Here is a 13,441-nt window from a genome sequence, read left to right as displayed (position 1 = left end):
TGGGAAAAGAGAGGGGATGCCAGAGATGACTCAAGCATGTTGATGGAGGAAAATTCTAGACTGGAACTACAAACTTCAGAATTACTGGTTGAGTTCTGGTTTGTTCAGTTTTCAGAAGCAGGTTCACTATATATATAGCCATGCTGGTCTCGAGGTCAAACTTCTGTCTCAGCCTCCTGAGAGCTAGATTATAGATATGTTCTATATATCTCAGACAAGGGCTGAGATTAAGGGAGGTGGAGAACATGGTACAATTGAGAAACAGTGGAATTCTAGAAAATTCAGAAATTTTAGGAAAGACAGAAGAGAAGGCAGTGAAGAAATCCAGCACTGTGGGAAAGAAGAAGTGATGAAAACTGTTAATAGTGTTTTATAGTCTCATGAGCATTTCCATTGGACAAATGGAACACAAACCAGATTGAAGAGTGGATTTAAAATGAAAGAGAGAGGCAGGAAATTATTACTAGTTTCCAAAACCTATAGGATGAAAGAGAGTCACAATCTGTGACAGTTTAGCAGCCACAGGGTAAGGGGATTTCTCTTAGGATCAGTAGGCATTCTTACAGATAATAGCAGAACCTTTTTGTATTAATATAAAATGTTTTATATATACACACACACACACAAATTCTCTCTTTTCAGACTGAAGAAGAATATCTGAAAAGCGTAGATGAACTCATGATAAAGCAAGAACAAGTTAAGGAAGTACTTGCCTCTCAGAGTTCTAACATTGAGAAAATTCATATTCAAATTGAAGAGGAACGCAAGAAGTTTTTGGCTGTTGATAGGTAATTAATACTTCAGTTTGAAAGACCTGTCTAACATTTTAAACTTATACTTCCAATTTGATATTTCTTCTCTAAACTTGTTTGAATGTTTACCCTTTGTTGCTCTTGGTCCCACATAACATCTTTCAAATGTTCTAAACAGGGGGAAAACCAGGACAGTTTACAGTGCAGTTATTTTTGGCAGCTGAAAACATGAACCCACATGTAGTCCTTTACCCTGAATCTCTTTTGATACTGGTATTTTACTGTCATCCAGGGATTCCCTCTTGTCTATGTCTGCACTTAAAACAGTATCTGGTGTCTGACAAGTGTATTGTCATCATGATGAGGACAGTCAGTGCCTTGAATCAGCTGATTTGTGTCAAAGGGACATCTGCTTTCCTGTGATTGACAGGACCATGAGCTCTTTTCTTTGCTCAACCCTTGACCTGTCATAATTTTCCTTACTATCTAAAGACCTTCAATGCTTTGAGATTCAGCCTTTTGAATTTCATTTAAACAGAATTGTTTGTTTCTCTTTACATTTTTTGAAAACTACCTGTCTTTCTCCACCTCGTCTTGTATCCTGATTTCTTCCTTCGTTTTTTTTCTCTTTTTGTCCTTTTTCTGTTTCTGTTTAAAGGTCATTGTTGACTTAGTGTTAACCTTCATGCCCCACTTTCAGTTAAGATGTCCTGTGAATGATAGAAACAGTTTGTCAGGGATGCAGAATTGATCTGGTGGTATCTCTCTGCTAAGAGAACATTCACCTAGGCTAATATATTAAAATATACAGTCTAACTAAAGAGGAAATGCGGGTTGAAAATTGCACAGATTTAAAAATAAAGTATTTGGGACTGGATATAACGACACTCACCTGTAATCCCAGCAATTGAGAGTTGGAAGCAGAAGAATACAAAGTTTGAGGTCAACTGGAGTAAAATAGCAAAACCTTGTTTCAAAGAAATCATTAAAATAACTGAAGGGAAGCAGGGTTTTTGCTAGCTCTGATTAAAGAAATGTCTATGGAAAAGTTCTCTTAAATCAGATGCATACATTGATAGTCTTTTTCAGAACTAATAATGTGTAAAGCAAGGACTGACACTTAGAACTCTTATAGAAAAGTAATGTTTTTATGTAAGTTTATAATGTAACATGCTATTCTTTGGTATAATTACATAATGAGTAAAGTCACTTTTTCATATCCTGTATTTACAGAGAAGTAGGAAAATTGCAGAAAGAAGTTGTAATCATTCAGGGTTCTTTGGAACAGAAGCAACTAGAGAAACATAATTTGCTGTTGGATTGCAAAGTTCAAGACATTGAGATAAATCTTTTGCTGGGGTCTTTGGAGGACATCATTGAAGTGGAGGTATCCAACCAAAAGTGCAATATATTATGTCTTCAACTGCTCATGCTATCTTAACTTCATTAGCTCCTTGTAGAAAAGGGAAAATGTTTGTGATAGAGTATTTCAAGGCAGATATTAAAATATTAAGATGAATTAATATTGAATCTTTATCTTAACAAAAAAAAGGTTTCTAAATTGGTTGTAGTGGTGCAAGACTGTATAGACCTAGCACTTGAGGGATTCGAAGACTTAGATGCGGGTCAAGTGTTTAAGATCATCCTGGGCAATATAGTGGGATCATATCTCAAAATGTGTGTGTGTGTGTGTGAGTGTGTGTGTGTGGGGGGGACTCTAGGGAAAGCCAATCTCAGGATCTTGAATTTATTTGTTTGTTTATTTATTTATTTATTACAGGGTTTCTCTGTGTAATAGTCCTGACCGTCCTGGAACTCATTCTATAGACCAGACTGGCCTCAAACTCACAGTGATTTGCCTGCCTCTACCTCCTGAGTGCTGTTTTTAAAAGCATGAGTCACCACTACCTAACAATGTTGTACTTTTTTTATGTTGTAACCTTCTGAAGGCTCCTTTATTTCTCTGATCTTTCAGCATTTATCCCCCAATATCTGGCTCTGGATTCTTATTATTAAGACCCAATTAAATTCACACAACACTCACTATCCTGTCCCACCTAAGGGAGAAAAAAAATGTATTAAAAAGCTTGTGAAATTCATAGTCCAGTCATGGAAGCTTCCAAAGAATTATCACCTAGTCACTGGACTATAAGTATTTATAGTAGCTACTTTTGCTCAGCACGTGTCTGGTTATCAGGAAAGGTATCAGAACCAGCATCAGATTTAAACTAAGAAATGGGTGGGGATGTTGGTATTATCAAGAGAGAAATTTAAGACTAAAGTGATTAATAAGCTAAGAACTCTACTGGATAGTCAGTGTGTAAGCAGGATAATTTAAACAGAGATGGGAATTTTAAACACATTCAAAAGGAAGACTAACAGAATTGAATACTTTATATGGGCTTACTAATAGATTAAACAAAACTAAAGATCTCTGAGCTTAAAGATGGCTTTAAAGAAACCCCCAAACATAAAAAAAAATAAAGAGAAAAAAGGCAGAAAGATTTTCCACGTACTCTGGGAAAATTACAAAAGCTCTTCATGATAAAGGTCTTGGAGAGAGCAGGGATACAAGGAGCATACCTAAACATAATTAGGCAATATACAGCAAGCTAACAGCCAACATCAAATTAAATGGAGAGAAACTCCCAGCGATCCCACTGAAATCAGGAACAAGACAAGGTTGTCCACTATCTCCATATCTATTCAATAGAGTTCTTGAGGTCCTATCTAGAGCAATAAGACACCAAAAAGAGATCAAGGGGATACAAATTGGAAAAGAAGAAGTCAAACTGTCACTGTTTGCTGATGATATGATAGTTTACATAAGTGATCCCAAAAATTATACCAAGGAACTTCTACAACTCATAAACACTTTCAGCAATGTAGCAGGATACAATACTAACTCAAAAAAATCAGTAGCCCTCCTGTACACAGATGATAAAAGGCTGGGGAAGAAATTAGAGAATCAACGCCCTTCACAATAGCCACAAATAGCATAAAATATCTCAGAGTAACTCTAACTAAACAAGTGGAAGACTTGCATGACAAGAACTTTAAATCTTTGAAGAAATTGAAGAAGACACCAGAAAGTGGAAAGAATCCCATGCTCTCGGGTAGGCAGAATTAACATTGTAAAAATGGCAATCTTACCAAAAGCAAACAACAGATTCAATGCAATGCCCATCAAAATCCCAGTAAAATTCTTCAAAGACCTCGAAAGAATGGTATTCAACTTCATATGGAAAAGCAAAAAACTCAGGATATACAAAACAATCCTGTACAATAAAAGAACTTCTGGAGGCATCACAATCCCTGACTTCAAACTCTACTACAGAGCTACAGTATTGAAAACAGCCTGGTATTGGCATAAGAACGGTCAGGAGGACTGATGGAACCAAATAGAAGACCCGGATATCAATCCACAAATCTTTGAATACCTGATCTTTGATAAAGAAGCAAAAAATATCAAATGGAAAAAAAGAAAGCATATTTAACAAGTGGTACTGGCATAACTGGAAATCAACATGTAGAAGAATGAAAATAGATCCCTATCTATCACCATACACAAAACTCAAGTCCAAATGGATCAAAGACTTCAACATAAAGCCAGCCACACTGAACCTTATAGAAAAGAAAATGGGATGTACACTCGAACTCATTGGCACAGGGAACCATTTCCTAAATAGAACCCAGCAGCACAGACACTGAGAGAAACAATTAATAAATGGGACCTCCTGGAACTGAAAAGCTTCTGTAAAGCAAAGGACACGGTCAACAAGACAAAACGACAGCCTACAGAATGGGAAAAGATTTTTACTAACCTCACATCAGACAGAGGTCTGATCTCCAAAATATACAGAGCACTTAAGAAATTGGTCACCAAAAGAACACATAATCCCATCTGATCCTGGGCTTTTTTTTTTTTTTTGGTTGGGAGACTTTTGATAACTTTCTTGGCTTTAAGTGATTTGCTGATATCTTCCAATTTTTTGTTAGTTTTTTCCTCCATTTCTTTAAGGGAATTTTTAATTTCATCTTTAAGAATTTCAGACATTCTCTTGATGTTATTTTTTAAGTCATTTTCTTCTGGTTCATCCATATTTGGTTGTTCCAGTCTTGCTTTTGTAGGGTCTTTAGGTTTTACTGGTGTGTTGCTCTTTGTGGTGTAGTGTGTGATCTTAACTTTTCTATTCATCTTTTCCTCTAATAGGTGTGGTTGGGGCTATCTGAGATTCTGTTGAATAATCTTTTAGGTGCCAGTGAATCTGAAGCTCAGATGGTTGTTCCTTGTGGTACAGTCAGTGTCACAGTTCTAGTTACCACGTTGGTTACTCCTGTTTCTGGAGATAGCTCAGTGTTCCTGTGCTTTGCTCTGCTCCCTTGTAGTTTACTGTCTTAGGCCTACTTTGGCCTAGGCTGCTGACTTTGATCTGTTTATGTAAATTCTGGTCTAGATCTCCTCCTGCAGAAGTCCCTGGCTTGGAGTTGGACCTGTTCTAATGGGGAACCCTGACTCTGGATCTAGTCACTGGCTCAGTCCTGATCCACCTGCGTTTCAGGAGTGGGTTTGCTCCTGGCTTCTGCTCCCGGTGGAGCTTGTTTCCTCAGGCCCTCTCTGTCCTAGGTGTCTCCAATCTTAAAATTTATATGGAAGCACAAAAAAAACTTAATAACAAAAGTAATCCTAAGCAGAAAAGGCAGTGCTAGAGTATCATAATACCTTATCTCAGATTATATGACACAGCCATAATAAAACAGTATGCTGCTATTATTTAAAAAAAAACACAGACCAATGAAACAGAATAGAGTATCCAGAGGGAAGCATACACATACACTTTAGCAGCCTGGTTTTCAGAAAAAGGGTTAAAGTTAAACATCGGTGAAAAGACATTTCAACAAAGGACACTAGAAAAATTATGTCACATGTAGAAGAATGGAATTTTCCTTCCCTATTACTATATGAAAATAAATTCAAAATAGAAAAAGACTTTAATGTGAGACCTGAAATTTTGAAACTGCTAGTGGAAACAGAGAACACTTGAAAATGTGGATAGAGGCAAGGACTTAATGCAAAGGATTTGAACAACTCAAGAACTAACAGCAGGAATTAACACTTAGATCATATTGGCTACCATCCAAAACAAAACAACAAATGGCAACAAAAGCTGGTGAAGATGTGAGAAAAGGGGATCACTTTATACAATGCTAGTGGAAATGTAAACTAGTGTACCCACTGTGGAAATCTGTATATAGGTTTCTCAAAAAAGTAAAACAACAATATAACCCCACCATATGATACAGATATGCTGTTACTCTCTATGTGCCCTGAGAAATCAGCATACCACAGATGTACTTGTATATCTGTATTTATCACAGTACTGCTCACAATAGTCAACATGGAACCAGTCTAGATTCCAGTCAACAGATGAATGGGTAAAGAAAATGTATATACATACATAAAAGTTTGTTCAGCTGTAAATAATGATATATCATTTGAAGGAAAATAGAACTTGAGATCATGACAGTAAGCAAAATAAGTCAAACAATGCCCTGTCTTCTCACATATGCAATGGCGTCACACTCATGAGATGTATTGCTTCTGCATTACATTTAGTACTGAGTTTTAACTTGCATTTCAGCTATTTTAACAAATATAGTATGCAAAATGTAAACTTAATTCAAAAAGTAGTTTCAATGAGTTTACATTGCTAAGAAGTCTATTAAGGGATGAATAAAGCTTTCTTCTTTCATTTTGTAAATTTTGATTTTCATCACCAACAGCCAAACAATAGTTGAATAAATAGTAATTTGCTCTTTTTTAAATTTTTAATGTTAGACATTGATACATTTTAACAGGAAAAAAAGCCAGGAGAAAACCTAGTGTTGATGGTGGTTCTCAGAGACTTAGATAGGAAGGGAATGCAGCTAGGAGGCAGCTGAGGTAAGAATTGAGCAGACATGTAGGTCGGCTGCACTGATAGAGGGAAGTATGTCAGCCCTCTGAGTGGCTCCCAATAGTTTGTCAATAATGTTGTATGCTGGCAGCAAAGTAAGCACAGGACACTTGATGCATGATTATGTCAGGAATGGCTGGGACCAGACCTTTGTGCCTATTTTGTTGCTATATGGGGTTAACTTTTGATCTGAGTGATTTAAGTGGCTGGAGTAGAGGTTACTATTCAGGCATGGGTGCCTTTTTATTTTTCAGTTAACTGAAACAGAAAGTACCCAAGCAACAGCCGATATCTATGAAAAAGAAGCATCGATCCAAGTAGACTACAGTCCTTTAAGGGAAGATTTGAAGGTAATTTAAAGATTTATTTGTGATTAACAGTGATATTGGCTATTAAAATATTATAGGATCATTTTTATATGGTTAGTTTTCGATATTGGGGTGAATGGTTGGTAGGGTTTGTGGGGGAAGAGACATCAGAGGGGAAAAAAGAAAGCTACGGTGATGATTGCAAATGCCTGCAATCCCAGCACTTGGAAGATAAAGGCAGGAGGATTAAAAAGAAAAGTTGTCAGCTTATGTGTCATGAAACCCAGTCTCCAAAAACTGAAATAGGAGCTGCAGAGGTGGTTCGGTCAGTAACGTGTTTGCCAAGCAAACATAATAACCTGAGTTTGGCTACCTAGCATCCATAGAAAAAAACTGGGTGCCACAGTTTTAAGTCTGTAATCCCAGAACTGGGGAGTCAGAGACAGGTAGGTCCCTGAAGCTCACTGGCCAGCTAGTCTAGCCAGTCAGTAGTGAGCTCCAGTTCAGTGACAGATCTTGTCTGAAGACATAAGGTGGAGAGCTGTAGAGATGACCCCATTTGGTTGCTATATGGGGTTAACTTTTGATCTGAGTGACTCAAGTGACTGGAGTAGAGGTTACTATTCAGACACAAGTGTCTTTTTCAGTTAACAGAAAGTATCCAAGCAATAGTTAATATCTATGAAAAAGAAACATCCATCCAAGTAGACTACAGTCCTCTAAGGGAGGATTGATTACTGTGATAAGAGTATTGAGAAGACCCAGGTTTTGTTCCCTTTAACCACATGGCAGCTAACAAGCATTTGTAACTTCAGTTCCAAAGGATCCAGTGTCCTCTTCTGTCCTCCATGGCACTGCATGAAAGTGGTGTACAGACACACATGCTGGCAAAAATGCTTGTAAAACATTTTTAGTTAATTAATTACATAAAATAAAGTGGAGAGAAACTGAAGAAGACAGCCAAAGTCAGCCTCTGGCCTCTACGCATATATGGGCACACACACAAATATGTGCATATACCACCAAATATCTGTATTAACAGTGTTTCCAACACCAGAGAAGTAGCAGTATTAGATCTCTGAACAACAACTGGAAATGTTAGAGTTCAGTTCCAGTCTGGCCACTGCTTGTCTAGGGTGGCATCAGATTCCACAAATTCAGGCCACATATCGCCAGCACTTCAAATGCCAGTCACCTAGGGGTGCCTTAACCATCAAGTGCAGTAATTTGCTAGAATCACACACAGAATTCAGGGTAATAATTTATTTTACATTTACCAATTTGTTATGAAAGATAGAACATGGGAAGAGCCAAGTGAGAGAGATGCGTAGGACAGGAATGGAGGAGGTATAGATCTCCCATGCATCCTGTCTCCTGTAGTTGTGCTGCCCTGCCAGCCTGTCCATGTGTCCACCAACTTGAATGCACCTCCTCTGAGCATGACTGATTCAGCTGGTGACTTTGGTGATTAAACTGAATCCATAATTTCTCTTCATTCCCAGAGAAGACATGATAAAAGTTACAAGCTTCTAACCGCATTTGATACATCAGCAGTCAGTTCTCATCCCTCAAAAGTCAATTTATTAGCATTGCCTCATTACAGTTGAAAGGGGCAGACTGAATAAAAGTAGAAGCTCCTTTCATCTCATCCCTGGGTAAATGCTAAGGGTGTTAGTTCTGAGCCTGGAGCAGGATAAATGCCGAGTACCTATCACAAATAATAGAAAATAGGTAACCTTTTTCTTTTTTATGAGACAGTCATGCTCTAGGCTGGCTGACCTGAACTCATTGGGCACAGTGATTACTGCCATCTAGGCTGCCTACCTACACTGCCAGCATCTTTGGAGAAATGAACCTTTCTTGTGAGATAGTACTGTTCCAGAACTAAAGTTGTTCCTAGAAAGCCTAAGCCATTATCCCCTGGTTATACTGTGACCTAAACAAGGTCACATGTTCATTCCTGAGCCAGTAGCTAAAGTGAACTTAGCCTTCCTCTGAGTCAGTCATTTCTATTCCTAGTTCCTCAACACGATCCCACAGTAAAAATGTCTCACCTTGGGGCTGAAGAGATGGCTCAGAAGTTAAGAGCACTGGTTGCTTTTCCAGAGGTCCTAAGTTCAATTCCCTGCAACCATATAGTGACTCACAACCATCTATAATGAGATTTGGTGTCCTCTTCTGGCCTGCAAGCAAACATGCAGGCAGAACACTATACATAATAAATTTAAAAAAAAAATGACTCACCTTTTCAAAGCATGGGCAATGTTGAAAAGCAAGAACGATGCTGAGTAACAAAGCCCACATCTTTAAACATTATGTTTAAAGATTGTTGGATTATTTGATTATATTGTGGCTTTTGTCTTCTCTACAGTTTTTATTTACTGCTTTCTCATTTTACATTAGTTTAGAAAAGTCCTTTTCTACCTCATTATCCAGTTAATTACTTTTTGTTGATGATTTTCTGGAGTGTTTAGTTTTATTTTGTTGGGTTTTTTGAGACAGGGTCTTGTGTAACCCAGGATGGCCTCAAACTCACTAAGTAGGTAAGGATGACCTTGAACTTCTGATACTTTTGCTTCTACTTCCCAAGTACTGAGTTTAGAGGCACACCTCATTATACCCACTGTATGGAATGCTAGGGATGGAACCCAGGCCTTTGTGCCTACTAGGCAAACACTCTACTACCTGAGCTATATCCCCAGCAGATACTTCTTTAGTTTTCATTTGCCCACTTTGTTAGAATATTTAAAGATAGCTGAATAGAGACAGAAGGCAGAAAGAGGTTTGGTTTGACCTTAGAAAGGACCATGTTTATTCATGGTGAGAGGGCATTCTTGTCACCCATGTGTGTAGATGGCCAAATGCCTACAGAAGATGGGATGCAGCCCTAATAGGGATGGAAATGACTTCCTTAACCCCTAAGGGGAACTGGGAAGTGTAGTCTTTCAGCAGGAAGTTATTGTTCTTAACTATTTAAAAATGGATATTTAAAAATGCAGAGCAGGAATATTATATCTGCTTTCTGCTTAAAAGGGTCTTTGTTAGAGGGATTAGTACTGGATCCATTGAAGAAGGGTTCCTCTGGTCATGTAGCGGTGGGGGGTATCTTAATTTGATTGACTATGATGGATCAGGCATTTGCCATCTTTTGTTCCTGAAGAGGCTTGAAAAATAGTTACAGGACTGTAAGGGTGTGATTTGATTACAGAGTAGAATTGAAAGATTTTTTGAGAGCCGGGTGGTAGTGGCGCATGCCTTTAATCCCAGCAGTTGGAGGCAGAGGCAGGCAGATCTCTATGAGTTCGAGGCCAGCCTGGTCTACCAAGCTAGTTTCAGGACAGGCTCCAAAGCTACAGAGAAACCCTGTCTCGAAAAACCAAAAAAAAAAAAAAAAAGAAAGAAAAAAGAAAGAAAAAGAAAGTTTTTGGGGAAGGTTAAGGGGTAGGAAGGAACAGAGGCAGAAGAGACAGAGTGGTTCAGAGAGAGAAAATGTTGATTCAAAATAGCAGTGACTGATCAGTTACATTGCTGGGACTGTTGCATCAGCAAAGGTAGCAGAAGTAGCAGGGAGCTACAGAAAATCAAAGAAAGGGGACAGGGGAAAATAGAGGACTAATGTACAGGATTGTATCTGGCCTGAGGTGAAAGAGATGAAGGTCCCTTTTAACTAGAGTTTTCCCATGGCATCCAAAAGGTCTTTTGGCAGATGGATCAGGAACAAATGGAGTGAAAGTTACTGCGCAAGCTTACCTGAAACATTTTGTTTGGGTATAGAATGAAGTTCAGTAAAACATATAAAAGACAGGGTAAAAACATAAGTATGAAGATAATAAGGAAGAAAAAGTGACCAAGGGGAGGAGCCAGAGTAATTTTGTTCAGTTTTGTGTCTTTGGGCCTCATTTTAAACCAGTTAGGATTTATTGGCATGGAAGCAGCATTGTTGGAGGAGGGCACAGATCCTATTCTTAGCAGTAGTCAGATCTAGTCCTTTTTAATTTTAGAGTACTTAATAGAGTCAAGCTGCTCTGAGCTGATGAAACAGAGAGGTTAATTGATGCAAAGAAGGCTTCATTCAGTCCAACTGTTTTACTTCTGAGTCTCAAAAAAAAAATGTCTAGAGTGACAAGAAGAGGAATGATTTGGATGCCTCATTGCCCAATAGGCCCCTTTTTGAGATCACACAAACTGCTTTTAAGGGTTTTGGAGTGTGGATCTCTCAGTAACTGCTTCAAGGCTCACAAAAGGGTGACAGAGGGAGCAACAGCCATCTAAGGGGCCATAGTAAAACTTAACTATTGCAAAAGATCCAGAACATAAGTTAGGAGGTAATAACTACAATTTTGTGGGGGAACATCAAGACACAGAGTTAGCTGGTTGGTGGTGGCACACACCTTTAATTCCAGCACTCAGGAGGCAGAAGCAGGCAGATCTCTGGGAGTTGAGGCCAACCTGGTCTGCACAGTGAGTTCCAGGACAGGCACCAAAGCTACACGAAGAGACCCTGCCTCAAAAGAGAGAGAGAGAGGAAGAGGAAGAGAGACAGAGAAAGAGAGAGAAAGAAAAGAAAGAAACAGAGTTAATGATGGAAATTTTACATCAACATTAACATGAGAGTCAATATAACATAAGATTAAATGAAATTGTACAATTGACAGAACCGTGTACTAGAGTTCTGTAGAAGAATGAGGTGATTGTAATTAGCTGTTTGTTTACATCATACTCCTGCATAGGGAACGAGGCTGTGAAGTCAGTTAAAGTCAGCATCCAGGAATGAATTTGAACATAAAGGGTGTTAAGTGGTATTCCTTGCTTTTACATATGATAAACCTTGTATATTTTTTGTTTTTATTGAGCTATGTATTTTTCTCCACTTCCCTCCTGTCCTCTCCCCTCCTACCCTCTCCCATGGTCCCCATGCTTCCAATTTACTCAGGAAATCTTATCTTTTTCTACTTCCCATGTAGATTAGATCCATGTATTTCTCTCTTAGGATCCTCTTTGTTGTCAGAGGTTTCTGTTCTGCTCAGTTCCTGCAATTGTTAAGTCCCAAAGAAATCACACAGAGATCTACATTAGTTATAAACTGATTGGCCCATTAGCTCAGGCTTCTTATTAACTCTTATAACTTATATAGCCTATTATTAACCCATTATTCTTATCTGTGCTAGCCATGTGGCTCAGTACCTTATTCAATGGGGCAGTCACATCTTGCTTCTTCTGTGATCGGGTCAGGACTGTGTCCTCTTCCCAGAATTCTCCTGTTCTCCTTGACCCGCCTCTACTGCCTATCTGATTGTCCTGTCTATACTTCCTACCTGGCTACTGGCCAATCAGCGTTTATTTAAAATATAATTGACAGGATACAGACTAATGTCCCACAGCACCTTTTTGTTGTCTAGGTTCTTTGGGGTTATGAATTTTAGGCTGGTTTTTCTTTCCTTTATGTCTAAAAGCCACTTATGAGTGAGTACATATTATATTTGTCTTTCTGGATATGGGTTACCACACTCAATATAATGCTTTCTAGATCCATCCATTTGCCTGCAAATTTCAAGATGTCATTTTTTCTGCTCTGTAGTACTCCATTGTGTAAATGTACCACATTTTTCCAGTACCAACTATTATTTAATGAACAAAAACAGTATCTCAAGTAATACAAAATTTCTAGTTAGAAACCATTTGATAAAGTTGGAACTGTTAACTTAAATGACTAGATCTAGTATTTGAAAACATGACAACATCAAATTATTATATCTGTATTTCAGGACTATACCATAAAAATTTTTTATATTGCTGGGTTATGTAAAGAGACATTTTTATTCTAAATTGTATTCCCCCAAAAGAAATGATTTTTAATTTTTTCATAAAAAGTGTGTACCCAGAGACAGTGACTGCCTTGTTAAGAGTAAATGATTCATTTTATAGTTTTCTAAAATTAACCCTATTAACAGAACCTTGTAAAGATGTTATAACTTTTTATTCCATATAGTGAACCAATAGATGAAAGATGAAAGCAGTCAGTCTTGTCAAATCTGAAACAATTTACATGTACTGAACTAACAAAGAAGGCCAACTCTTGACTCCTTTTGTTGAGATGATCTGTAGATCACCACATATTGACAACAGAGAGAACATATCTTATCATCATTCTATTTAAAAATAGATTGTTTAGAGGCATAATTTTTAAAGCAAGATAACCAAATTTAATGAGCTTTTGGATTTTAGAATTTCTAAGAAAATATTCATAAGCATCACTGCCAATGCCTGTGTACTCCTTGAAGGTTCAAGGTAAGAGTGCAGGCTCTGGCCCTGGAAATCTGTCTGGGCAGAGAATAGATTATATTTTCAAAGCAGTGCAGGTGAGCCCAGGTTAGAAACAATCTCCTTCTTTCCTAATGAATCTGAGGGCTTATGGGCCAAGGGA

At 38.0% G+C, this 13,441-nt stretch overlaps 1 protein-coding gene across 3 annotated transcripts in view; it reads left to right on the top strand.

Moving 5' to 3' along the window:
- Smc1b (structural maintenance of chromosomes 1B) overlaps window positions 1–13,441 on the top strand; it is a 71,174-nt gene that overhangs the window by 47,139 nt on the left and 10,594 nt on the right. For all 3 annotated transcript variants that reach the window (XM_085678536.2, XM_085678537.2, XM_048444943.3), the window contains 3 exons: window positions 643–788; window positions 1,986–2,139; window positions 6,964–7,059. In XM_085678536.2, coding sequence (XP_085534662.1) covers window positions 643–788; window positions 1,986–2,139; window positions 6,964–7,059 — 396 coding nt within the window. The remainder of the gene's footprint in view (window positions 1–642; window positions 789–1,985; window positions 2,140–6,963; window positions 7,060–13,441) is intronic.

Source organism: Myodes glareolus, chromosome 19, assembly GCF_982192425.1.
Source record: "Myodes glareolus chromosome 19, mMyoGla1.1, whole genome shotgun sequence".
Taxonomy (NCBI): domain Eukaryota; kingdom Metazoa; phylum Chordata; class Mammalia; order Rodentia; family Cricetidae; genus Myodes; species Myodes glareolus.
Note: the sequence above shows the minus strand (reverse complement) of the source record. Positions and strands in the feature narration are given on the sequence as shown.